Genomic DNA, 27,950 nt, shown 5'->3' with positions numbered 1-27,950 from the left:
GAGAATTTAATACCTGGAACTGAAGTCACAGAAGATATGGAATGATAGTACTATTAGGTCAGGACATCTCAGCTGTTAGCAAGGCTTTGTAAAAGACTCATATTTTACATGACAAGTTGTACAAAGATTCAGACATTTTCCTTCTTAATCTTCCAGTGACACAAGCCTCACTGTCTGAATTCATGGTTACATTGGCATCTCTGATAGTTGCTTGCTGCATACTAGTTCTCTTTTCAGTTGAAGACATTAAAAAAAAAAAAAAAAAGGAATTGAAGGTGTTTAGGTCATGTAGTCAAATATCAGGTAACATTCCTAAGATGACAAAAATGGTAGTAAAGCAGAAAGCTCTTCTTCAGTTTTCAACCATGTCATGTTCCATTATTCTCTGAGGGCTGAAAAATTCACACAACTCTGATGGAGTAAGGGCTCAAAAAAAGCAAAAATATCAGCTATCAGCTGGTGAGCAAGAACTTCATGCTGTGTGGAATGAGCTGCACAACGCAAAATACACAAAAATACTTTAGAAAAACCAATCCACACAGAAAGAACTGTCCTTGAATATATCTGCAGTGCGTCTCAACTCTTAGGGTCACCCAAATAATCCGCTAGTGAGAACACCCCTCCCACACACTCAACAATCCTCCCAGGGCATATGTCAAGGCTTACTGTTAGTTGTACAGAAAACACATCTTCAGACTCAGGCAGCATTTAGCCCCTCCTGTGAAGCACCAAGTCTTCTTCCACCAGCAGCTGTTAACATTCCAATTCCTCTGCAAATTTTCGAGGAACACAAAATTTATTTCCTGGACCTGGTGGTCATATTGCTTACCACCATAATGTACTACAGTTGCAATCTGGGCATTCAAGATCTATGAACTATCTGTAACACAATTCAACTCCAGTAACAGACACCATTAAAGGAGGCAGAATCAATTTCAAAAAACTAATTTTAATCAAAACAAAAAAATTGTTGATCATTAACAAGTTTATAAAACAGTGATTTAGTTACATAAATAAATTGATATCAGTGTATCAAATCTTAATTACTTTCAACTTCATGAGCATGTTTACATGAGTGATGAAGTACAACCTTTTTACCTATTATAATAAATAAAATGGAGAGCATGAAATAGTTTTTTAAACAAAAATACCTACAAACATACCTCTAGCATGTTCTCTAATGAAGTGAACAAGAGACACTGGACAACTTTTGCACCAAAACATAAAAACTGCTTTAAAAAGCACAAAGATACAGAACCATCAGCTAAAGTAAAGACACTATACTGTAACCAAAGTTGGTACTTAATAATATAATGAACAGTTTGGTAGTTAGATCTCCAGTTTGGTTATTTTAAAGCATTAAGACAAGGCAAGATAGAAGGCTGCTTTTGTTTGAGTAATTCTAGAGAAAATAAAATATATTAAAAAACCAAACTGAAAAGTAGAACAGTCATACCTACACAACTTTCTGTCCTGCACAAAGTCAAAATACCTATGCAGAATATATATATATAATATATATATATATGTTATTTGTGCACAAAGGTTAGCTTATTATTAGCTCACTGCAAAGGCGTAATGTATCATGTCAATCATTTTGGAAAACGTTTTGCGTCTTGTGTCAAAAAGGATATTCTTAACGTTTTCTAGGCTAGGAGGCACAAACCCCGATTCTGGCATACTGTATTCTTAATGCTAAGGCTTGCTGCTCTGGCTGTATATTTTTTGTTGTCCCTCTTTACTATAGTGCCTGTTACAAGCATGTGTGTATGTATGTATACATATATATGTATACACAGGTTGTATAAATATATATATATAAAATTTTCCCCAATAGGTATCAGTCCAACCATGCAATCCAAAAGGTGGCTCTGCATAGATGCCCAGCATATAGTTCACCACCTGAGCCAACCCTGAAGCAAGGCGCACTTTAGTCCTTCTGATAGGTTTTTTTTTTTGTTTAAAACCAAGCTACTGCAGCTTCAAGTATTTTGCATTACATAGATTTTTTTATAAATTAGTTAATGTTATATTTTTCAATATTCAGACATATACTATAATATATATACAGTACAATAAATGCTCTCATTCTTTTTTAAATTTTTTTGATAAATCCCTGAGAATGTATGTTGACAGTTGCTAAGTTTCCACATGCACAAGCATTGTGTGCCATGCTTCTGGATGAACAGCACTGCAAAGCCACGTGGTCAGCCTTTTAACTATTAGTATTTCATTTGTTGGTTTGTTTAAATATGCTGAAATGTAAGGATGAGTTACAAAGGAGTAAAGCTGAATCCATTCGAGGTACTTATCACAGGATGGAGGTGTTTTGTTTGGTTTCTAAAGCCATTGCAATAAATGTTTGTTTTTGAGGCTGTGAACTTATACAGAAAGAACAGGAGAGCGATGTGGGCTTTTGCCACTTGACAACATATACTCAGTGTAAACCAAACCTTTTTTAACCTCTCTCTCATACAAAACAGAAAAAAAAAAAAAAATTCAACACACAAACTTTCACAACCTGACAGTTTAGTTTGCAAACTCAATATAACTATACACATATAATACCGGTGTGGCTCTGTTTCTTTAAGTTAAAAAGGATACAAAGGCAGGCTCAAGTAAAAACAAATCACCACTCCCACTCCCAACCCCCTCATTCACACATTTTCATCAACCAAACCGCTCACGAACGAGCATCATCAGTTTCTTTTTGCCTTTGTAGATTTGTTTTAGGTTGTCAATAAACTGTGTAAACTGGATGTGACCATCATGAGCCATTAAGAAGGTCTCTCGTGCCTTGCTGAGGAACTCTATAAACTCACTATAGTGTCGTGGGCTGATGTGAGTGAGACGTGAATGAGTTGTATTAATGTACGCTCCAATTGTGGCATCCAAGAGTTGCCGTAAAGGGGCTTTGTCCAGTGACATGAGCTTACCAGAGTTCCTCCTTCCGTGAAGTCCCACCATGCCAGGAGTGGTCAAAGTACACCGACGCAAAATGTCTGACAGTACTGTTGCACACTTGACACTTTTGACCACCAGAGGTATTATAGCTGCTAGCTCATTTTTCCCAAGGGAGTGGCTGAGTGCACATGCCCACAGAACGTCATTAATGGCAGGGTGTGTGTCCTGATTGTAACTCAGGTTGAGATGTGTCATGGCCAAAGTGGCCAGCTTGTAGGCCCTCATGGGGTAACCACGGTGCTCCATGTACCGTGCTATAGTAAAAAGCTGCGAGTAGCTCATGCCGGTTGTAGCAGCATCTAGAACGATTTGGTAAGCGGTCTCAAAGGCTATGTGATCCTTTTCACACAGGGTCAGTGCAGAGAGGGCACAGTTTTGAGGATCCTTCATGGCACACTGTAGAGCAAGCGTCCTAGCACTGCTGGCCAGCTTCTCCTGCTGATGGCAGTCCAGATGCAGACGGACAATGGTGCTGTTGGACATCACTGTTGTAGCAACAATACTAGTGGCTTCTGTTGGAGTGAAAAGTGTAAACCAGTTTTGCATGATACTATCCAGTGCATAAACACCTGGGAAGAGAAGAAAGGATCAGCTACAACTGATAAGACCTAGCAGATACAGATGTACAGCAAGAGATTACACTTGTAGCAAAGTCTAAGAGGTTACCAGTATGTCCCAGCAAGAAAGACTCAACCACACAGCATGGCTGGAAAAGGACATTAAAACAAAGACTGCTGTGCAAACTCTGCAATCACTGCAAACTGTAACAATCATCAAAACTCAGAGAATAATGAAAATAGCCTGCAAGACAAGGTGTAATCTCCTGTGTGACAGCTGAGCTGTTTTGCTTGTTATTTAAGACAATTTGGATAAAATGTTTCATTTGGTCTCATCACATCATTCCAAAGCAGCCCTCACACCGCACACGAGAGCAATTGCAACTTCTTTTCTCACTGTACATCTCAAGGCATAGCCACAAAAGAATGTGAAAAGTATCCAAAATGGCTTAGTACAACACCATGGCACACCTTAGCAGAACTTACTAAACACATCTTAAATCAATCAAATTCATAAGCACTTGAACATCAAGATCCTTATTAGGGAAATACTCTGAATGATATGAACTACTGCATATTAATTGAAATAGGTGTTTTCCTTCGTATCACTCTATTTCCCATCATGTGTGTGTTTAGCAGGGGGAGGAAACAGTGACTGATGAGTTCCCTAAATGGAACCCTATAGCCAACTAGAGTGCCTTATTATTGCTACAGGCAGTTTAGACACATCTGTGACCCACCTAAACCACACAAAGAGGTCTTAATTTTCTCTCTAAGACTCTGGTGCTTCCTGTGCAGCCCTCCACTCATCTGCAACAATTCAGCACAGCCAGATAAGACCTTTTAAATGAGGTATATCTCATTTAAATAGATTCCTAGGTATATCAACTTGATTAAGCCTCAAGAGGACCTTGCAGGATACTGTAGGTTCTTTATGGGACACTCCTATTAGGATATGTAAACTAATTTAAAGCAATATTAAACCCAGTATTTTATTTGCTGATACGCAACTGCACAAAACAATATTCAGACACTAATACCTGTAAGATAGCCTCAGCAAAAATCATCTTAGTAAAGATATAAAAGCAATAAATATGAGAGCATTGCATGAAAATTTGCAGACACAAACCACTTTCTGGCTAAAAGGCAAGCTCTATTCCCCCATGCTACTGACAACAATAATTTCCCAGTTAAACATAAAGCAAAGGATAAACTAATCCAGAGAATAAGCAGCAGCAATTCTCTTAAGTTCTGAAACTCAAGAATCATCTGTGCGATACAATCCAACTCAGACATATGAAGAAGGAATAAATATGATAGAAATGCATGCTCTCCAGAAATACCTTTACTGACAATTAAACTTGCTCCCTTGCTCCCTTATCGTAAGTACTTATATTGTTCTCGTTACCACAGCTGCTAATTTTTGAAAATTTTTTTAACAGCTACACAGCTTTTAATGCACTCGTCTTTATTTTCAGATTCTGTATCCTCATGTTGCAGATGTTAAACCACAATACAGAAGCTAAGGGATGCCTCATGAAGACACATAGGAAATCTATGGCAAAGCCCAGAAATGATCAGAACATGCTGCTGAGAACACTGTTCTCCCACTGCTGTACTGGATATTTTGGTTATTGAGTATTTGTATATGGTAGTTGCTATAGGTTATGCACACTCCACCTTATGGGACAAAGAAGTCACACTGCACTAGTCAACTACTGCCTCACTTGCTCTGTGCCTAAAAATACCCACTAATCCTTGCCATAATGTGTTCTCACCAGTGGAATTTTACAGATGAACAGAAAGTGAGAGGCATTTGTAGAACCCAGGTGTTGACAAGAAAGACCAAGCCCTCTAGGAGTAGCTGACAAGAGAAACATTTCAGAACATACCTACTTCAGTTGCACATGTTACCAACCACCTCACCATTTCCCGCCGTCGCCAATTCAGCGTTGACAGCGTCATCCGCATCACCTGTTAAAACAACACAAACAAAATACAAATTAATCCTGCTGCAAACCAAGGCCCTTCAGGTCCTTAAATGAGGGATTTTAAGTTACTCAAACACACTGGAGTTCAAAATGGCAGCCTCTTGTCGCCCCCTCTCTGTTCCTTGTTTTTACCTAATAGGTCAAACAATTTGAAAAAATTAGAATAGCATGCAGAAAGTAATTCCAACTGCAGATTCTTCAAGGATAGAGGAATACTTATAGCTGAAGTAATGCACTTATATAACCATGGGGGTGGGACTGACAATCTCTGGTGGGGCAGTGCTGGCCACACCTGCCTAGAGAGATGTAATCAGTGGATTTGTACAAAAGCAGATAGCTCTTTTTTGGAAGGTAGCAAGTTTCACATCAAGGACAATGCTGCCTTTTGGTGGGGATGCCTGCCAATCTGTGAACTTGCTGACTCTCCAAGGATGCAGCTTCTGCTACGGGTAATTACAGGCACGCTAGGTTGGTAAGATAACTTTATGGGCAACAGCTGGGTGACTGGGGAGGTCGTGCTGGGGGCTTGTTTCTCTCCTCCTTCCTCTCTTTTGGGTTTGTTCGTTTTGTGGGCCACCTCTTGGTAATAAACATCAGTTTTGTTGAGCTTTCAATGGTGTCATGGTTTCAGGCTTCAGTATGATCCAAATCCTCCCTAATACAAGGAGGGAGACTGTTTTATTTGTGGAGAAGAAAAAACCCCACCCCACAAAAAAGCCTCCTCCCAAACAACAAAAAAAACAATTGATTACCAATTTCTCAAATTATATAATCTCTCCTTCCTCTATGCACAGTATATCAGTAATTTTACTGTGATATTACTGTTTGTAAAAATTAAATAAAGTACATAATAGGTCAATCATAGAGCTCTCAATGATCTTTACATATTAAAGTCAACAAATGCACTCACAAAACAGCTTGGAGTCAGCAGCATTTGTAAGAGGGTTCTCAACCCATATTCCCTTCCAGTGCTACAGTCACTTGAATGTGGCATGTAGCTTTCTGTCATATTTTTTACTCCTGCCACCTCTTTTAGTCCTATGCTGTAGATATCAGATACCAGATAGTGAATAAATACAACCTAATTACAACTAAGTCAAGGGAAGAGAAAGGGGAATAATCAGTAGGCCACTAGAGACAGTGCTGACACTAAGTTTTTGGCAGGAAAAGCATTACTGTAGAAAACTACACAGCTGGGAGTTACTACCAGAAAAGTGTTATGCATCTTCCTTCTGGAAAGCAAATCTTTAAGATTCTTAAAACACCTTTGGTAAGCTTGGGACAGAGCAGTCAACAAGTTCTACACCAATTTGACTGAAACCCTGGGACTGAGGACAAAGTATGGGTTTATGATACTACTTCCACTAGACCTCAACGAAGACATTCTGATGACACTGTCAACCACACAAGAGTATCCATGAACACAGTGACATCCTAAGTGTGCTGTTTCCACTGAATGATACTTGGCGAACGCTTAAGGTGACACACAGGTCAGCTGTAAGGATTTTTCTCTTTCTCATGTAAACAAACATTTAAGGCTGAAACATTCCAGGATGTCAAGAAACAAGCAGATTTCCACAGTGACCTTGGAAAATATGAAAGGCTAACAAAGTATACAGAACCTCAGTTTTTTGATTAAAGGCTTTGGCTTCTAACAGCCTAGAATAGACAAATAGTACCTTTCTTCAGCATAGGAAGTAACTGGAATAATATCCTTTCCCCAGAAATCTTTGGAGCTTTATTTACTGAAGCCAATGAATAAAGGTTTTCTGATCTTTGCTTTTTAAGAATTCCCTGAAGAGGGATGAAGGTACTTATTTTTGTTGATACGAACCATGTAAACTCCAAGATTCAAGTGTCAGGAACTATTACTACTTAGCTGTCTCCTTTTAGCTTACAAAGTCTCTCCTAAGAGCCTGAAAACTGATCTGAGGTTCTTGTACACCTCAAGCTGAGTCAGATGCATCTGACTACACCACAGCTTGTGAAGTATAAGCATTTTGATGATGGAAATGAGAGGGCTGTTGTCAGCACGGTCTGCCTTAGCAACAGGTCATTATGGTTGACCGTGATTTTCAACAAGGACATACCAATCCTCATTTAGGGGAAAGGAAGAGAAGGAACAGTAAGAAACCCCTGAAGGTCACACAGAAAATACAGTGCATTCCTAGAAAGTAGAATAATTTTGCTATCTAGCCAGTCCTACAGCAGAACCCATTGCACCGGTCTTCTCTTACCTCTGAACAGAAGAGTGCCTTGTAGCCAGAGACTGCCAGCTCTCTCTTGTGCCTAAATGGTGCAAAGGGGGGCTGTGCAGATGCCTGGTCTGTGTTTACCAGTACACTGAGCTTTGTGTCGGGAAGCAGAATCTAAAAACACTTCTAGGCAGAGCCCAAAGAGTATCCTCTCCTGCGCTTAAAGCTATACCCACCAACACTAATTCCAATTCCTTTCTTCTATTGTAATACAACAACTATATTATTCTACTAACACAATGAACCAGGAAAATACCTGAAGGCCCAGCTCCAGAGAAACTTTCAGAAGAGTGATGTCTGGCAAGCTGTCCATGAGTGTTGCTATTTTAAATGCATCCTGGGCAAGTTTGAAGATGTGTGATGAGGAGTGTATATTTTTCTGGATGGATTCTAACACTGTTTCCAGTCTCTGAACATCACCTGCAAGGTGTAAAAAGAATGACCAAAATAGAACATGATCCCAAAACACCCAGAGATGCATTATAACTGAGTTTGTGATTGCTGTGCAATAGCGTGATGTTTCAGTTATACACATCTTGTTTTTAGAAACCTTCCATACTTAAATCACATACAAATGAAAGATATGCACCCTTTTTGTTGCACACAACTCGTCTAGTGTCTGATGGTTTTAGGACCAGAAGTCATTTTGATTTGTGAATTTTAGAAGTCATTTGTTGACTCTTAGGTCTCACAGTCAATGCCATATGTCAGAAAACCAAAAAGCTGTCTCATCAGACTCAAACCAAGGTCATCTAGATACCACCTAGCTAGCTTAACTACTAGAAAATTATGTGACAGCTTTAAGTCAGTTCAGTTTGTTGTACCCATTTCAAGCTCATGTCAGATTGTGATTTGGATTCCCAAATACTTGTTTTATAATCTGTTTACTCCATGTAATATTAAAAGCATACATTTAGTTCAGTACCTAACTGACAGCAACGTACCTTTGGCTGCTGTCAGCATGGTTGATGCCAGCTCACACTGCTGGGATTCGATGTGACTAAGGGTGAACCAGCGGGGATACCGGTTTGGAACAACAGATGCAAGGTGGTGAGGGCGGGACATGTCTCCTGAAGGACTTGTAGATTCCAGTACCAGCAACCTGAAATATGAGAGAAATCCTCCTTCATTAAAAGACTATTACACTATTACACTCATGAGCTAAACTAAAGCAGCAAGAACACTTGGCCTCGTCAAGTGAAATAGAATCACAGAATCAACCAGATTGAAAGAGACCCCTATGATCAAGTCCAACCCTTGATCCAACACTACTGTGGTTACCAGACCATGGCACTAAGTGCCACATCCAGTCTCATTTTAAAAACCTCCAGGGATGGTGAATCCACCATGCCCCTGGGCAGCCCATTCCAATGTCTGATTACTCCCTCCGTAAAAAAATTTCTTCCTAATCATCCAGCCTAAACTTCCCCTGGCAGGGCTTATGATCATGCCCTCTTGTCCTACTGCTGGTTGCCTGGGAGACTGACACCCACCTATCTACAACCTCCTTTCAGGTAGTTGTAGAGAGTGATGAGGTCTCCCCTGACCCTCCTCTTCTCCAGGTTAAACAACCCCAGCTCCCTCAGCCTCTCCTCACAGAACTTGTGTTCAAGTCCCTTCACCAGCCTTGTTGCTCTTCTCTGGACCTGCTCCAGCACCTCAATATCCTTCCTGAACTGAGGGGCCCAGAACTGGACACAGTACTCGAGGTGTGGCCTCACCAGCGCTGAGTACAGGGGAAGAATCACTTCCACGGTCCTGCTGAAATGTGCCTTTTCAGTTCCACAAAAAAACCCCAGTACTGGAAAACCACTTCTCTTCTTGGGGAACCTTAATAGTCCATTTGCCAAACTTGCCTATATCAATGGGCAGAAATTCACAGGACAATCAAGCCACTCATTAGCCAAGGCAGAAGAGATTTTCTGCACCATGTATAGAGGTGAAGTTTTAATTCCTACCAGTGTTTCAATCCTTGAACCACAGCCCTCAGGAAGGAAAGTGGAGCATTTCTTGCTCTACTGAGACCTTGTAAATATTTTTCAATATTTGGAACATGCCTTCTTCACTTCCAAATGTTCGAAGTAATGGAGAAAGATATTCAACAAGTCATTTGGATTTGCAATTAATTCAGACATGAATTATGTCCAAAAGGACATTCTACTTTTCAACTATGACTACTTTTTAAAGTCTTTAAACTTTATCCTACCAACATTTTATAATGTACCAAAATTCGACGTTAGGGTCCCAAACAGCAGCAACAGAGGAAGTTTCCTTCTAAAATCATTATCAGACACTTGTTTTCTAATCCTGAAGCAAAAATTTAATCGAGTATGCATCAATCTACAACAGCTTTATCCAACAAAGAGCATTCATACTTAGAAAATTCAAATTAATGTGTTTATTGTTGACTACTACAATCCAAATGACAACCCACAAAGACTGAACTGATGGCCCCTACAATACACTAGATACAGAAAGTACACCAGACACTCTATAAATGCCATTGCAAAAAGCAGGAGTGAACAAAACTAGGTATTTTTTTTTCAATACAATTAAGTACAGTTTCAGGACATGAACAGTTAATGAGACATCAAATGAGAGTAATAAGGCAATGTCCACAAGAAAAGCTTTTCAGTGCTTAGCTTCTTCATGAGGGTTAATATCTGATGTTTGTTTCTACCAGCTTGCATATGCAAGTGATTTTCTAGCAGAAAGTCAGCTGGGAGAACAAACAGGTTGGATCGCTTCTGTCAACCAAATTGCAACTACTGAACATTGAAAATCCAATGCATTGTGTTGTTCTGTGATAGAATATTTCTTACGGAATAATCTCATTTAAATATGTCACAATTTCTTGCAGTTAAATAAATACCTAAGTTCCTTAAGCAACTGTCGTGCATGTCTTTTTTTCTCACAGCAAAACAGATTTAAGTTCCATCAATTTTCTGTAGGTTCCTGAAGTATATGATAGCATATTTAGGAAAAGAATATGATAGTCTATTTAAGAATTCACTGAGAAAGGTAATTTTGAATACATGGGAAGGCATCTAGCAGGTACAAAAAAATACAACACAACATATAAATACCTATCAGCAGGCTATATTACATTTTCAGACACATGTATGTGCATGCTAATATGAAAAAAACCCAAATCCCTCCTTTTTTACTCTTGTACTGAGTCAAGTCTATTCCCTAGTACCACTAAGATACCTCTACATATGTAAGAATAAAACACATATAAACTCTTCAGCTGATTTTTCCCAAGCATAGAGTGAGGTTGCAGGGAGAGATGTTTTATAAGACGGTTTCATCAAACAGTAAAATCCCAACTACCTAATGAAAAAAGGGATTATTAGGTTATGTGTAACAGTAAATAGAAAAAGAGCATGAAAGAAGGAGTCTGTTTTGGGGAAATCTTTTGTTACTTTGAATTTCACTGCCAGCTTCTGTGCTCTTTTGCTGTGAAAAGAAGTGTTGCTGTGAATTGGTAGCTTTCATGCAATTATGGCAAGATTAGGGAACATCAGAAAAGCACAAAGAGATTTAGCATTCTTGACTTTTTTTTCCCTCTTGGAACATCAATTATTTAGCGAGGTTTTAGCAAAGCTACCTTGTGATTAAACATCACCATTAAAATCTGGCTCCCAAAGCTTGGGTGAAATTCAGGCTTAACAAGGGATCAGCCAAACTAAGCCAAATATTCAAGTTCAGATTCCAAGTGAGCAGCCAACTAGGTCACTGTAGATCCACATTTACCAAGGCTCTGCTCCATATGTTTCAGTGCTACAAGCAGAGAACTGTAAACAGAAGTGACCATCAAGGATAGGACAATCCTGTCCTTTCAGACCTGAGGTGCACACATGAGAGGCTTTGTGGTATCAGTTTCCATTGATTTCAAACTGAACATTCCACACACTGAAACAGGACTCAAAAAATTAAACAGCAACAGGTGTTTTTGAATACAGAGAGATTAAACCTCCAGAGCTGCTAACGTGGGTTATTGACCCATGCAGACTTGTGTGCAGATTGACACTATACACTGGAGAACCAATTAGCTGGGGTCTTGGGAAGTTAACTTCTTTAATAAAAGTTGAAGTGAGAAAAGAAATATGCTTCACTTCTAAAAGCATGAACAGCTGGAGAGATTTCTATGCAGCACCTTTACTAATTTCCACACAAGATTTCTGTCCTTGCCACAGCCATTTCCTCCCTGCCACGGAAGAAAAGATGCTCAAGTTTTTATCTTCTGACTACTCAACCACTCAGCCATGAGACAGACACTCAATCTTCATGTTTTATTCTTGCTCCCTTGAGGCAGTATTATGTTACTTTTTCATTTGGTTTGTACTGGGAGTCCTTTATGCACTGAACTAACAGTGGTGTGAATGGAAAGAGTAATCAACCTTCCTCAGGAGAATTTGAGAAGTGTGGAGGAAAGCAGACAGACATGGAATAGGAAGTGTCCAAATCTGCCATCATCACAGTTCAAGACAGAAGTCCACATTTTTGAAGACTGCCAAATATCAAGCTACAAAAAGACTGATTACTGCCTAGGGCTGAACTTTCATCTATCTTATAAAGTTATGACAAAAGGGCTATGGAGAACAGCCCTGATTGCACTGATGTCTCCTGTGATTCTACCAGATGGACACTGACAACTCTTTCTTATACCGGTCTATTTGAAGAGTAACTTCTTTGGCTGAGATGACAGCTACACAGCAAAAGAGGGCTGGAGCTACCCAGGACTAACTGAAGATGTCACCAGTTGGATCTTTCAGTGTCTCATTAGTTTTTCTAGTTGAGAAAGTAAACTTTCAAAAAAGAAGTTTTCAGTTATAACTGGTTTCTGAGGAAAGCCCAAATCCTTGTTCAAAAGGACCAGCACAAGGCTGTCATGTTTACTGAAGTGTTCAGTGCACTAAGCAAAGCTGCTGATGGATGTCTATTCTACTCTTGCAGCATCATTTCAATAGTTTAGTTTAAGGAGGAAAACACCACACAAACAATCTCTGTGTAGTGGTTTCACCCTAGGCCTTCCTGGAGACCAACTTGTAACCAGGAAGGAACTAGAAAAGTGATCACGGAAGTATTCCATGCTATTCCTTTACGTAACTGGAGGTATAAATAAAGCCAGTGGGAGGGATCGCGCCCTCTTCCTCTCCGGCGAGGTTCGAGAACGGTGGGTCCCTGTTTCGGTCGAGCTTATCTGGAGCCAAGGCCTACAGTGACTGCCGCTATCCGCTTCGCGTGAGAGGAGAGCCTTGGGCTGCGTCAAGTCATTCTGCCTGTTCGAAGGGAAGTGGTGAGATTTCTGCTAGTTTTGCCTTCGGCTGGCTGTTTGACTTGCTCGGTCCTTGCCCCTTTTTGTCTCTCTCCCTTTCCCTCCCCCTTTCCCCCCCCCCCCCCAGGTGTGTGGTATTTTCCTTTTGTGTATCGTCTCATTTTTTAAATATTTTTATTTTATATTATACATATTTTTTTGCTATAGCTGTTGCTGCTTGGTTTTTTTTTTTTTCCCCTCTTTTCCCTCTCTGGGAGGCGGGTCCTTGTTGTCGAGTTTTGGGGACTTGGCGGGAAGCCAGCTCGAAACTTGTACACTCTGAGAAACATTTTAAGGTAGCAACTGAAAATAAATACAAATTATAAAATAATTAACCTTTTTTTCTTAAAAACCCCCCAAACACAACCAAACCAACCAAAAAATGATTCAAAAAAACCCCAGTTACTACATTTGGTACTATCTTCCTGACCTGATATAACCAGTTTTTGACGCACCTACCTTGAGATAAAAGAAGAGGAGCATACCTAGATGGCCCAGGCAGCTTTCTGATCATACATGTGACTATTCTCAATAGCAATCAGTAATGTACTTTTGTCTTCTCAATGTATTTCCTAAAATGCTAATTATAACCAACAAATATCTGAGGTCACTCTTCCTATTTTTTAGACTCTTTCTCATAACATCCATTACTAGGCTGTCTTGGAGGCAGGAAAATACCCAACAGGCTATGCAGACCTTCGGCCTGACCTGACAGCAGCTGTGTTTTGTTCTTATGCACGGCCTCTCACTTAGTCCTTTGAATACAGAATTATTTTCTCCCTATTTAGCTTTTTGGAGAAAGTAGCTGCAGAATAAATACCTCCAAACCACACAGGCAGAAACTATTTGTTGAACCTAATACTACATATGTGGATAGCATGTCCTTGAATCGCTGTGCAGTCATGCTTGGTAATAATGACCAGGAAAACTTAACATGTTTTCTTTTTTAAATTCTAGGACTTGATTGCTCTTATTATTAAGTTGTGGCTATTCTTTGTCAACCATCAACTACTAGGTTCTTGACAGAGACCAGACAATTCAGATGGAACTGGTTTCTTCCCTGCACTCTATGTGGACAATGCATTTATCGCTGATGATTTAGGTCCTTGAAATCTCATTCAGAAGGCTTTTCTTAGACACCATTACCAATCTGGACCACCTTGAGGCAGAGCCAGCACACACTGAGCACTCCCTGAGAAACATCTTTTTCCTGATTACTGAAGACAAATGTAATGCAAACCAGACATTTTGTTGTCATCGGATATACTCCATTTAAATCCCAACATTCACCCAGAAGAGGGCAAGCACAAAAAAAATGTACAGGCTTAGACCACACCACATGGATTCAAGTCTATCATTGAGAGCTAAGTTATAAAGAAGGCCAATGAAACAAATAGTCCTACTGAACAGGCTGAGCAGCAGATGATCCTGAGACTTCTGGTGAAATGCCTCTTTCCTCATTTCCTGATACCAATACCATCATAAACATAAAACCATGGTGGTGAGAAAACACATATGCTAAAGTGGTTGTATAACACAAAATCTCTGCTCCAAGAGTGGGATTCTAGAAGGATTTGTGACAGGAAATCCTGTTTTACAGGTGTAACTAAACACTAACAGTACATTTACAAATTATTATACTGTAGTTACTACAGACACCAATTACTTTTATAGATGACAGAACCAAAATAATTTGTCCTTGAAGGGAAGAATGAGAAAAATAGATTAGGTCTTGATTACCAAGCCTTTTCACCTTTCCCATCCACTACTGGATGCTCTTTCTGGACAATCTGTGAGTACATACCGCATGGCTCTCAGTGCAGTTTTGTATGCCAATTCAGCATCATGAGGTAGGAGAGAGGTGAAGAGATACTTGGCAAATGTGTGCATTGGAACGCTCTCTCGATGGATGACTTCACCTAAACCACTATATGGTCCACCTGCAGAAAAGAGGAACAGAATGTCAGTCTTTACATACTGCAAACCCCCAACTTCTGGACCTTTAAAAGCATTCTCTACACCTTCAGTTAGAACTGGTATCCAAAGAGAGAGTTTGCTTTAAAAAGTTAAAGTTATATTGCTATTTTCAGTGAAATATATAAATTCAATGTATGTTAAATACCATGGTTATATGGTTATATATGGTTATTTATGGTTATATACCATAAATACCTTTGAGAAAACAAGACAGACTACAAATTGTATAGTATTAGGCACACTATGAGTGCTCGTACGAATGACAGAATGGTTATAGTGCACCACAAGGCTAATTCAGCAGCCTGTGGTATGCATAAGTAGAGAGTCATAATCCCAGCTTTGCCTCCTCATTGTGCGCTTCAATGCCTATGCACCCCATTAATGTGTGACTGCTTTATCACAAATTCACCAAGAAAAAAAAGACTGATTACAGTAGAAACATATCTTTAATTAAAGTTACATGACCAATCACCATAGCAGCACCTGATCCCTCAAATATCTCACTTGACATCAAGCATTTAAATAACTGTTTGGTCTGGACTTGGTCAAGTTGTGACCCAAGTCCTGTATCTTGCCCTTGGATCACAACAACCCCAGGTAGTGCTACAGGCTTGGGGAAGAGTAACTGGAAAGCTGCCCAGTGGAAAAGGATCTGGAGATGCTGGTCAACAGTAGCTGAACATGAGCCTGCAGTGTGCCCAGGTGGTCAAGAAGGCCAGTGGCATTCTGACTTGGCCATCAGGACCAGGGTAGTGATTGTCCCTCTGTACTGGTTACTGGTGAGGATGCACCTCAAGTCCTGTGTCCAGTTCTGGGCTCCTCACTACAAGAAAGACATTGAGGTGCTGGTGAAGGGCCTGGAGCACAAGTCCTGTGAGGAGCAGCTGAGGGAACTATTTAGCCTGGAGAAAAGGAGGCTTAGGGGAGACTATATCGGTCTCTACAGCTACCTGAAAGGAAGTTTCACCAGCCAGATGGAGGTTGGGCTCTTCTCCGAAGTAACAAGGGCTGGGGAGATTTAGATTGGATATTAGGAAAAACTTCTTAACTGAAAGGGTAATCAGGCATTGGAACAGGCTGTCCAGGGAAGTAGTGGAATCACCATCCTAGAATGTATTCAATAGAAGCGTGAACGTGTCACCTGGGGACATGGTTTAATGGTGACCACTGTGGTGCTGGGTTAATGGCAGGACTCGATTATCTTATAAGTCTTTTCCAACCTGAACAATTCTGTGATTCAGAGAATGCTAGATCAGATTGTCCATCAAAGTCCACTTCGGTTCTGTTTGTTCATTATAGTCACATGATCTTAAAAATTCTATTTTTTGTGGGAAAACTACCCCCATTGTTGAGGCAATGGCTTTTTCTCACTCAGTGAATATAGATTTCAACTTCATGACAGCAGTATTAGGATTGACAACACCACCACAGTTAAATTCAACTATTTATTTGCAAAGTTCTAAATGTTCATAGCACATTTGAATCCCATTTCCATATTTTTCCTGCAAACTTAAGACTGTTATTTCTATTAAGAGGAAAACTGTGTCAAACAGTTTTTGATTTTAGTGACAAGAGATTTGGGCATTAAAATGTTGCAAGATACAGACTGAGAATCATATATCAAGTATTAGTGGACTATTATTGCACAGATAGCATCCAGCAGTCCTAGAAGTTACTACAGCTTCTACTAGAGACTCCAACCCACCACACTTGGATGCATGGATGGATGGATGGATGGATGGCCAGCCGTGTGAACTCACTTTTTCACTGTGGAGTCACATGTGGCATTTAAACTGCTTCCAGCAGCAGTTCAAACTAACATGCCCTTACTCTACACTGAAGCAGATGAGGAGAAACAGCCAAGCTGTTTCAGCAATGTTTTTGACTGATGCTTTAGAAAAACTTGCAAGAATAAAAAAATCACTAGGCATGAAAAAATTCTGAGCTCCACAGGTGGGCATTTCTGAAGGCCAGGGCTGATTACAAAGGAAATGTCAATGAAGATTTAGTAGGTGACAGTGTGTCTCATAATCATTTAAAATGAAGCTGAAAGCCATTCAAAACAAGTTGGCATTGCTTGAATGAAAGGAGCTGTCTCATGTATGTTTGCCAGTTGGTGGTGAGGTCAGAAACTCAGTTAGGACACAAAGAATACAAGACAAAGCATTTATATGAAAATATATTCTGCCATTAACTTAGCAGTCAAGCAAAAAGTTAGAACAGTTCTTGCAAAACAGCCTAATGTTCTGCTTTCCCACGCACTCAAGTGGTAGCTACATACAACATGCACTAATTTGCATTAATAGCACAGAAATCAGCTTAATATTGGATTAAGTTTTCCTTACTGTATTTGTAGGACTTCTACTAAAAACCTACAATTGATATAATTAGCCTCTTAAATCACTGCACAGCTTTTCCTCCGTCTGGGCTGTCGGTTTCTGCCTAACATGGAGTCAACCAAACTACTGCAGAAAAGCCAGATTTCTCATCACACACTAATGCAAGACCATTGTTGCACACTACTTGCAACAGCCAAATATTAGCAGATTTCCTGCTATGATCACTTCTTTACTACCCTAAGTAAATATTAGAAGAATTCCAGTGATCAAAGCTGTAAACTGATTCAGTTATCACAGAATATATCAGAGAAATTCTGTCTTTTCCTCCTAAAGCATCCTTACCAGTAAATAGATGCAGCAAATTGATTCTATAATACACAGGAATCCTGCATGGTAGTTAATAGCTCGATCTAGACAGCAGCAGTTCTTGTCCAAAGGTCATAACGCAGCAGTACAGCCACACTGTGACAGAAACTCCCCCTATGGTGTAGCTTTTCTACCATTTCCAATGGCAGAAGTCTTTAACAATCTGGGCAAAAATAGTGACTTACAGCTGAGAACCCTAAGCAACATACTGCACTTCTTCCACAAAAGAGGAAGTTTTAAAAGAGTAACAACTTACAAAAAAGAAAGCAAACCTGAATACTTTGTAACAATTTCACAACTTACCTAGAGCAGTACCACACTTCCCTCCACCCCTTGAGCAGGCACTCAAAAACCTGGACCATCCCTTTGGCTACCTGGTTCCTTTAAAGCTTTTTCTTCCATTTAAAAAAACAAAAACCAGAAAGACAACCTCAGAACCCATGAAACTACTATCTGAATGTGAGGCTTAAGCGCTACATATTAAGACTTTTTGAAAGTTAAGGCAAAAGTATGCACTTCTATGTACAGATTTTATTGCAACGCTAGCGAATTCCCAAACACGAATTGTCTTGGTCACAGCTTAGTAACAAGACCAGGTCTAAAGCCTCAGTACTTTAACGCATATTTCAATTCTCATATATGATACAAACTTCAAAGGCAAGTAATTTTTCTAACTGCCACAAAAAAAAAGTTACATTTCTCTCTCAGCAATTCTAAGTGAAATTTCTGAACTCTTCACTTGGGAACAGAGGTAAAAATCTTCATACATTTACAAAGCTGCCAGTCTGGTCCCTTGTTCAGGATACAAGGAATACCTAGAATTTTGCTACCTGGGAACTGTTAATAACTGATGCCTGGATTCTATAATAGTGAGCCTGGATTGTATAATGAGGTTATTAAGATTATGACACACAACAAATGTAAAGAATCAAAATTAAAACAAAAGGTTTACAGGTTAATACATGCCTTATCTCTACAGTCATGCAACATCTAAAGTATGTCTGATTTTCATAAGAGATCTGAAAATATATTTTCCTGGAGTTCTAAGTAAAAAAAACACCTGAAACATGTAAGGCAGTTTACACAGGAACACTATTTCTGTGTGCTTGTATAAGGGGAGACAGTTTCAAGGAGCAGTTAGCATCTATATTCAGCTACCTTCTAATAGGAAGACTGCTTGTTTTCGAAAAATCTTCACCAGAGTATCATCCAATTCAATTTCCTGTAGCTTAGAAATGAGCTGCTCCTCATTTCGACAAACCTTCTCTTGTGCATACAAGCCATCAGGCATTATTCGTTGCTGTCCCAGCCCTATCAATGCTACTTCCACGGCCAGCATTAAATAAGATTCCCCTTCTTCTAAGAACTTGTGAGCAGGCAGGTGCTGGTACTCCAGAGATTTGCATTGCCCCATGTTCTCTGTAAGGGGTGACACAGAAAGAAAAACATATCAGCAAACCATTCTAACCCATGATCTGCCTATAATGCTACATATACAAATGCTTCCTCTGGTAGTATCAATTTTTAAAAATTATTTAAATTACTAGCACAGTCTCAAAATCCAATCTAAAATATGTCATCTGATTCCATGTGGCAGAAATACACAAAGAAAAAGGAAAGAAAAAGGTTTCAAATAACCCACTCAAGTAAAAGCATAAGTTTTTATTTTTAAACTGCACAATTTAGAGAAAGGCAGTTCCTCTAGTTTTGTGTTAATGAGGTCAAAATTGGAAGATCCACTTCAATTTCTTTCCCCACCCACTTCAGTATTTCCTTAAAGCCTTGATGTGTAAGAGGAAGGGAAAGGTGCTCATATGCCTGTACAGATTTCAGTTGAAGCTATTAGAATTGTGCAAATACAACAGGCCTGGGAACTCCACATCTTTAAAGTATCCTCTGTTTGCTAGCACTCCTTTCAGGCTTTTAATTTGTTACAGTAGTGTTTCTGATAAAAATGCATACTATTAACATTAGAAGCCCTACTTTTAGTATCAATTACAAGCAAATTCCACACAGGCCAAGCCATAAATTGCTTTAAAGGGTGCTACCAATTCATTTGGCACTTCACAGACAGCATATGACAAAACTCTATTCCAGCCTGTAGCACTTTACAATCTAATTTGGAAACATAAAGTTATAATTGTCAGATGTAAGGAGATGGGCAACTGCAGCAAATGCAAAGGCTGAATGCATCTGGAAGATTGGACATGCGTGTGCAGAAGTTACTTTTCAACACACAGTGTTTTTGTTTCATGGGGTTGCTTTGTTTTTTTTATAATTGCAGAGAATCTAACTTCCATTTTTTTTAATTAAAAGTTCTTCCAGAATCGGTGGATAGGAGATTAGAAATTTATTGAAGAAAATCTAATTGAATAAAAGGAGTTTTTAGGTAAAGCCCCAAGAAGATTGTTGATATATATATAAAAGAGCTGCAGGTAAAGGGATGAATCCAGTTTCTATCCACACAAGTGGTGTTAAGAAGCTACCCCAAAGGTGGAAAGAGACTGAGAATAAGGAATTAATCAGTTAAACTCCTGGGAAGCAAATACTGAAATCAAAATGGGTGTACACATCCTATTCCTATCCTAAATCACGTATGGATATAGCAAGACTACTTTCTAACTCCTGTCATTTATAGACTATGTTTGTGATCAATTTTAAGTGTTTTGTCATTGTTTTGAAGCATTATGTACACTATAGCTAAGAAGTCCAATAACATCCAGGGCTGTTGCCAGCAGGCTGCGGGAATGAATCCTGCCCATCTTCTCAGCACTAGTGACTGAGCCCACATCTGGAGTGCTGTGTCCAGTTGTGGGCTCCCCAGTAGATGGGCATTCTGGAGTAGATCCAGTGCGGGAACACAAAGGTAACTAAAGGACTGTAGCCCTCTCATACAATGAGAGTGAGACACGTGGGATTATTTAGCCTGGAAAAGAGAAGGCTCAGGAGGATCTTACCAAACTGTATAAATATCTGATGGGAGAATGTAAAGAAGACAGTGCCAGACTCTTCTCAGTGGTATCCTGTGACAGGACAAGAGGCAATAGGCACAAACTGAAATACAGGAAATTCCATCTGAGCACAAGAAAACACTTTTTTACTATGAGGGTAGTTGAACACTGCAGGAGGTTGCCCAGGAAGGTTGTACAGTCTTCACTCTTGAAGCTATTCAAAACCCAACCGAACACAGACCTGGGCAATGTGCTCTCTAGGTAACCCTGCTACGAGCAGACCAAGTGGACTAGATGATGTCCAGAGCTGCCTTCCAACCTCAGCAACTCTGTGACCCTGTGATTTCCTGCAATTTCTCAGAAAGAGGACAGAGCAATGTATGTGGAGAGGACTGGTGCTATAAAGTCTTATTTGGTTTTATTTCAAGTGTGAAATACAGAATTGCCCTCAAGAATGAGTAACCGGTAATTTTTAAGTGCTTTCTTAGTTTACTTCAAACATTTTCTCTCCCTTGTGTTTTCCTAAGGAATGCAAATGTGAGTTCTTATTCTATAAAAACAGTGGCTTTGAAGCTGATTCAAAAAGGCAAAACAGAAAAACATCTCTGGTAAATGAAGACATATAGAAGATTGCTCCCTTTGCTTGGCCTTACCCGTGAAGTCCGAGAATCCATGGAAGCCCTCATCATCCACCCTAGAGGCTTCCATCAGGCTACTGAAAAGGGTGCCAATGGGGTCCAAAGGGTGTCCCACCCAACCTTCAAGATTCGTTACTGAGGTTACTCCTCTGTGGAGAAGTTCTGTGACAGAAAACATGCAGGGAGGAGGAAGGGAAAGAGAGCTTACATTAGCCTCTCAGAACAGTTATGCAAGTAAAACTGCTTGAAATGCTCTCAGTACAGAATTCAAAGTATTTCCACTAGCTTCTGCATAGAAAGTAGTATCTTTCAGCGTGAATTCACTGCCTCACTGCCCTTTGTGAATATGTAAAAGATGAAATAAAAAAAAAGAGAAAGAACAGAAGCCAAACGTTTTGAGCACTAGCAGTGTTAAAAATTTCGACTGCAATGTCTCTTGAAATCTCTTCCTTGATACCAGGAACTCTTCTTAAAATGTCTGTTGAAGAACTACAACTAAGATTTTTTTTTTAGTAGAATATTCACAACTATTTCCTCACTCAAAATGATACAGTACCACTTTTACATTTTAAGATAATCTGATAGAACTGAAAAAAAGAAAATATTCTAAAATATGACCCAATTTCATAAATTATGAGCTTACCCTAGATCTATTTATTTATATTTATTTATACATATATATATATGTATATAAAAGTTCACTAAACTGAGGATGACAGCTACTTCAAAAAAAAACAAAATCAAATGTTTAAATGAGGTACACAAGAAAAAAGCCTGTCCTTTGATTGGATAAGATGTATTTCTGGTCATTTTAAAATTTTAGTCCACAAATACCTTTACAGATAGTTTGTTCTGTAGCCCTCACCCATCATTTGCTTAGAACATGAAAAAAATTGTTATGTGCAGTGAATTGGAGGAAGCATGACTGTGGTAACAAATCAGAGATTCTCCAAATCTTTTTTTCATTAAGAATCCTATGGCAACAGCTCCCCTTTAACTCCCAACTTTTTTCCTCCTAGACACACAGACACAATGGAACTATGAGAGGTCAGAAGCATCATGGGTGACAGTTTAAAAACTGTATACAAGTCTTTATGGATGCTCAGCTTCTCTGCCTGTCACACTTGTATCTGCCTCCACTCTATCTTGTTCATGAAATGTCATATTTCTGAGTAACCATATGTTGCTATCACAGAGCTTTTAAGTCCTGCTCCTGCCTATTAAATGTGTGGGGCTACAAAATGAATCACAGACATACTTGTCAGGAAGGTAGGGTTTTTTTTAAAGAATCCACTGGTATGGACTATGAAAAACAAACGGGTAAATCACTGTCTTACTTAGAAATAGCACATACAAAAGATGACAGGCAGAAACAATTGTATTACCAAAAAGGATTAATCAGAGTGACTTCTTACTGACTCACCTATGTTTTATTTATTCTATTGTGCCTACTTATGACCTTCACTTGTGTTATGTCAACCAAAGACTTCAGTTCTCTATTCAGAGACATTTAACTTTAAATCACACAAGTGCTTCCATGGATGTCAGATCAGTCACATGAATAAAAGCTAAGAAGAGGGATGTGGAGTTTGTTGAACTGAACCCTAAAACTGGGCTGTTGCTGTAGACTTCACCTGGTTATAGAGAAGACCAGCACATTTTGCAGTATAAAAAGAGCATCTTTTAAAAATTCTACTTGAGTGTAAAAAATAAAAAAGCACTGAGTGACAACACAGAAACAACAAACTTCTTTGTTTTGAGGCAGGACGGTTCACATTTCATGTGTTCCATTTTTTATTTATAATAGCTAGAGAAACTGCTCACAGGGAAAGGAAATTAACACAAGTATTGAATGCATACATGCTGCATTAGCAACTGGGAATGAAGAGGAGCAGTATTAACCCAGCACACAACTTGCAACAGACCCATCGCACCTGCCACAGGTACGAACACACAGACATAGACATCTCTCTTCTTACCAAAAACAGTGCTCAAAGAAAACCTTCTTCCTTGAGTACCATGGGAAAAAAATATGGAGACACATAGGAACTGCAGCTAAATTTTTTTCAGCTAGGTGTATACCTTGTCTTCTAAATACTTATTTCTGGGAAAACATCTGAACACACACTCAAAAATTTACACATATGACTTCACACTGGTATTTTTACCTACAATGCATGAGCATATACATATTTAAGAGTAGAAAAGAAAAGGTAAAATAAAATTTGAATAAAGGGATTATTGTAGCAGCTGAGAAAGGAATTCTAATTTTTCTTGTGCATTCTTCCACCACAAAGCCATTCCCTTCTTCACTGCCACTTCAAACTAAAAAAGTTCAGTGCAGGATTATTTTGGGTTGAAAGCATCACATGACAGAAACTGTATCTGAAGGAGAACATTCCTTCAAAAAATCCAAGGGTAGTGATCAGAGAAACACTACAAAATATTTTATAAAAAACAGCATTTCAAAACCAAAAACAATGAACCAACCAGCCAAAAAACCACCAATCCCCTCTATTCAGAAACACTGAAATTGTAAGCATTAGAAGATATTCTCTTGGAACACACTGCCAAATTTGATGAATTTCTGTAGTGCAGATTTTGCCTCATTGTTACCTTCAATGTCCACTTCAGGTTTACACCTCAGAATATAGAGTTCAGCAAAATTTTATGTCAGAGAGAGAAAAATTAAACACCTGACACACCAAATGCAAAGTTCTGTTCAAAAGCCTGTAAATTACAAAGCGTGTCTATTTTCACTTTGTAACCAAAACCCCTGACTGGGATAAAGGCCTCATCATACCACATATATTGCAGAAGGCTGAACAGAGCCCTGCACAGCTCACAACACAGCTGCAAGAAAATCTGACATTCAGAATGTGACATTACCACTATCTGAACCAAAGAGTTAAAAGTCACCTCATTCACTTCAGTTTCAAAACCAGTTTCCTCATGTGAAGTTCCTGTCTGGTGTTACTGCCCACTTGCATGCCCTCTGCCCTTCTCTTCCCCACACTTACCTTTCTTCTGAGTCCGGAACATTTCCAGCTGTTTCTGTTGCTGCCTTCTCAGTGTATTAACAATAGCTATTGCTAGCCTCAGTGCTTCTCGTGGATATCCATGAGATCGTAGTGCATCCACCCTCGCACAGGCTGTAGGAACATGTTCTAAAGCAGAGAAAATAATTCAGGAACAGCAATGCTTCCATATTTGCAGTGGCCTGTTTTGCTAGGTTACTCGAAAGGGCTTTTTTTTGTTTATTTTTTTCCTGTTTTGTTTTGTTTTTAAAACTATGCAAGAGACACTTAAAGGACTACTTCTGAGCCAGCATTTCAAGGGAGCCTCTGTTCTTTTTGCCAGGCTCTTCATTCATCTCCCAACCACCTCCCCCTCCCAAAATAATGCCATAGAAAATGAACAAAGCAGCAAGTCATGGAAACGTCTTTCCGGTTTAGCTACTTACCATGCCAGAGGGGCCACCCCTGAGAGTCAAAGAGCAAGTTTTCAGTGTCGTCATGGTAACAGTAGTTGGTGTATAGGTCACTGCTGATAATGTGCTGTAAGTGCAGATCCTGCCAGTGCAGATCACACGCCTCAATGGCTCGAGTAAACACTGTCCGATGTGGTCTGTTGGATGAATCTGTCATTTTCACAAGTTCAGAAAGCTGCATCAGCTTTTATTCATTCATATGTGAATCATTCATTCACAGTACTCTTGTCTCCTGCCTATTCACCAAACCCCAGCTGATGGCAGTCTGTCTTGCCCCCCTCTCCACCAGATGACATTTCACATCCTATTAATACCCATTGCTCAGACGATGTGTGTGCCATTCATTTACATTCAGAGAGAGATCTAGAAACCAGCACAGCTGATGATAAACAGGACTTTGCAGAGAGAACCAACAGAGGTGAAGGACATTCAACAGCATGTACAAACTCCCCTAAAAACAAACTAGATATACAGCACTCAAGCATCACCAGTTTTTCTCCTCAGACCCAGAGCTGTCAAGATGAGGGATGAATAAACTGTAAAAAAGACTGTAGTTTTTCGCTTTGAGAAGTGACATTAACTTTGAGCACTTGTATAACTTTGTTTGTCATGAACATATACAAACACTGTTAATACAGTGAGGTAGTGAAGCTATAGGACTGACATAGTCCTTACTGGACATCCTCCTATGGCAAAATTTCTCTACTAACAAGGCACTATGTCTATGAACATTGAGAAGCTATGTGAAAATTACCACTAGCCTGCCCACATTAGTCTGAACATCATGAGGAAGCAAAATACCTCTGTAAGCAGTCACTTGCTGAATGAACTTTTATGTCCCTGGCTGGCGTGAGATTTAATAATGAACCAAGCTTTTTCTTTCAGAGGTAATCTTCCAAGTAAAAGAAACAAGAAAAAACGAACTAAGTGCAAATCTGTCATCAATACTGAGGGTTTTGAGGATTATGAGGGTTTTTTCCTCAGTAAATATCCTGCACTTTGTCTAGTTATTAGCAAAATAGCCATCTTTGCTTGAAGAGGATTGTACAAAGCTTCTGTTAGACTTGATAATCACATTTTAGGTTAGAAAGCATGATATTGAGTAAAAAAAGACATGTCCTCCAAGATGGCAGCACTGCTTCCACATCCTCCATGCACCTGGCAATGCAGATGACAGATACAGAGCACATCCCATGGACAGCTGCTTTAGTTTCTCACATACAAGATTAATGTAGTTTCAACAGATCTCTCTTTAAATAGCTATCAAGGCTTTGTAACAACAAATTAAACAAAAACCCCAACACCAGAAGGAATATGAGATTATAGTCAAGCAAAGAAACATGTTGTTACACAACATACTTCAAAGACATCCAATTTTTATGCAACAATATTTAGAAGCATCAAGTGAAAAGTTAGAAGACTTAACTAAACACAAATGCTTGCTTTGAAAATGTTGCAGCCCCGGTACAATAAAAAACCCCCTTATTTGTTCTTCTGCAAAGACAGTATCAGTAAAACTAATTTTGCCTGGTCAGTCCTCAACAAGAAAGTTATTTGTCCTAGGAAAGAGTGCTGAATTCTGCAAAGCTAGAGTATATAAGATAGAGGTTATATTGCATGTTGCAGTCGGTGCATATGTTTAGGCTCACCTTGGTTGGCATTTGCACCCTGAGGCGAAGCATTGGTTAAATTGGGTAGCTCGTTTCCATGGCTTCCATCTTCCCAGGGACAAACATCTACACTGTTCCATTTTTTCAGTTGTTTTAGCCAACTGGACTTCTGCTCCAACTTGCAGTGGGGATTTAAGACTATACACATCCACAGAGCACCTGATTTAAAAAAAAACCACTAAATTATGTTTTCTACTAAAAATGCAGCAGCCTGTGACTAATTGCAAACTTACAGACCATATACTTTCTCTCCCCTCAAAGGTTACCCTGTTTGCTTCCCAGCTACACTTAACACCAGGCAGACTGGTAATTCCCCATGCAGGTGCTTGAGGCTAGTGTGGTCAATCTGAAAAAGCTGAAAGATGGTACCAAGTCAGCCTTCTCAATTAAGAGGCATTAGTAGGATTTTTGTATTAGACATCCAGAGTTCCCAATGTATGAGTCATCAGACAGGAACATCAGTAAAAGGCAAAAAAGAATCCACATAAAGTTACAGAAGAACATTAACCAAGTTTTCCTACTAATTTTTGTATCAGAAGGGGTTTTCTATGAATGAGAATTATCTATCTTCCAGCTTCATCTTATAGGAACCAAAGAAGTACATTAGTAAGACATATATTTCATAAACACATACTTCCACACTCAGAATCCATCAGAAGTACTCCTGATGATGTAACCCATTCTCAAACACATCTAGATCTCAAACACGAGTTTTGTGCAGTTTGATAGGAATAAGACATTTTTACTGCAAGTACTTCAGTAATTTTGTTACAGTAGAAAATTCGTTCTGTTTAGGGAGTTCTAAGGCAAAACTAATTTGTGCTGACATATCACACGTACCACCACTTTGGAAACATCTCCCCGAGACTATATAGCATGGCAGGTATAAATACCCTTAGGGTGTCTAGTGGCAATTTTCAAATGCAAAGATTTTTCTCTAAATCAGCTGTCCCTTCATCAGCTTGAACTTCGACAGAAGCATGAAGTCATCTGAAAGTACTGTTTTGCAACAGTCCATGTGCTCATTAAGAATGCACCTTATACACTACAAGAGATTGTGAGAATATGCTTAGACTATGCAATCCTCATGACAGGCTAAAAAAAAAAGAGAGCGAACAAAAACGCAGTTGGTTCTTCTAGGAAAGTAAAATTCTCATATTCAAGGACTCTCTTGCTAAGAATGCAAAACGGATACCCAGGGACCAGGCTATTACATCATATTCATTCCTAAAGTAACTCAGGTAAGCCACAGCATAGGAGTAACAGCTTGATCCTTAAGGTTACAAGTCTCCTGCTATTCAAGACCAATGTGGAATGGGGAATTAATATTAAAAAAATCTGAAAACCACAACAAAATATGATATGTTACAGTTCAGAACAGAGAGAGACTATATTATTGCAGTTTATTACTGCACACTAGTTAAATACTGTA

The 27,950-nt window shown here is 39.3% G+C and overlaps 1 protein-coding gene across 3 annotated transcripts in view; it reads right to left on the bottom strand.

The window, feature by feature from the left end:
* Window positions 1–929: 929 nt before the first annotated feature.
* The window catches only part of ZSWIM6 (zinc finger SWIM-type containing 6), a 110,080-nt gene continuing 83,059 nt past the window's right edge, over window positions 930–27,950 (bottom strand). For all 3 annotated transcript variants that reach the window (XM_027634687.1, XM_027634686.1, XM_027634688.1), the window contains 10 exons: window positions 26,498–26,677; window positions 24,822–24,998; window positions 24,379–24,525; window positions 21,374–21,520; window positions 18,928–19,188; window positions 14,892–15,027; window positions 8,712–8,869; window positions 8,024–8,187; window positions 5,414–5,495; window positions 930–3,533 (listed from right to left, as the gene is read on the bottom strand). In XM_027634687.1, coding sequence (XP_027490488.1) covers window positions 2,671–3,533; window positions 5,414–5,495; window positions 8,024–8,187; window positions 8,712–8,869; window positions 14,892–15,027; window positions 18,928–19,188; window positions 21,374–21,520; window positions 24,379–24,525; window positions 24,822–24,998; window positions 26,498–26,677 — 2,315 coding nt within the window. In that variant the 3' untranslated portion in view covers window positions 930–2,670. The remainder of the gene's footprint in view (window positions 3,534–5,413; window positions 5,496–8,023; window positions 8,188–8,711; window positions 8,870–14,891; window positions 15,028–18,927; window positions 19,189–21,373; window positions 21,521–24,378; window positions 24,526–24,821; window positions 24,999–26,497; window positions 26,678–27,950) is intronic.

Source organism: Corapipo altera, unplaced genomic scaffold (assembly GCF_003945725.1).
Source record: "Corapipo altera isolate COAL_440 unplaced genomic scaffold, ASM394572v1 61411, whole genome shotgun sequence".
Classification (NCBI taxonomy): Eukaryota; Metazoa; Chordata; class Aves; order Passeriformes; family Pipridae; genus Corapipo; species Corapipo altera.
Note: the sequence above shows the minus strand (reverse complement) of the source record. Positions and strands in the feature narration are given on the sequence as shown.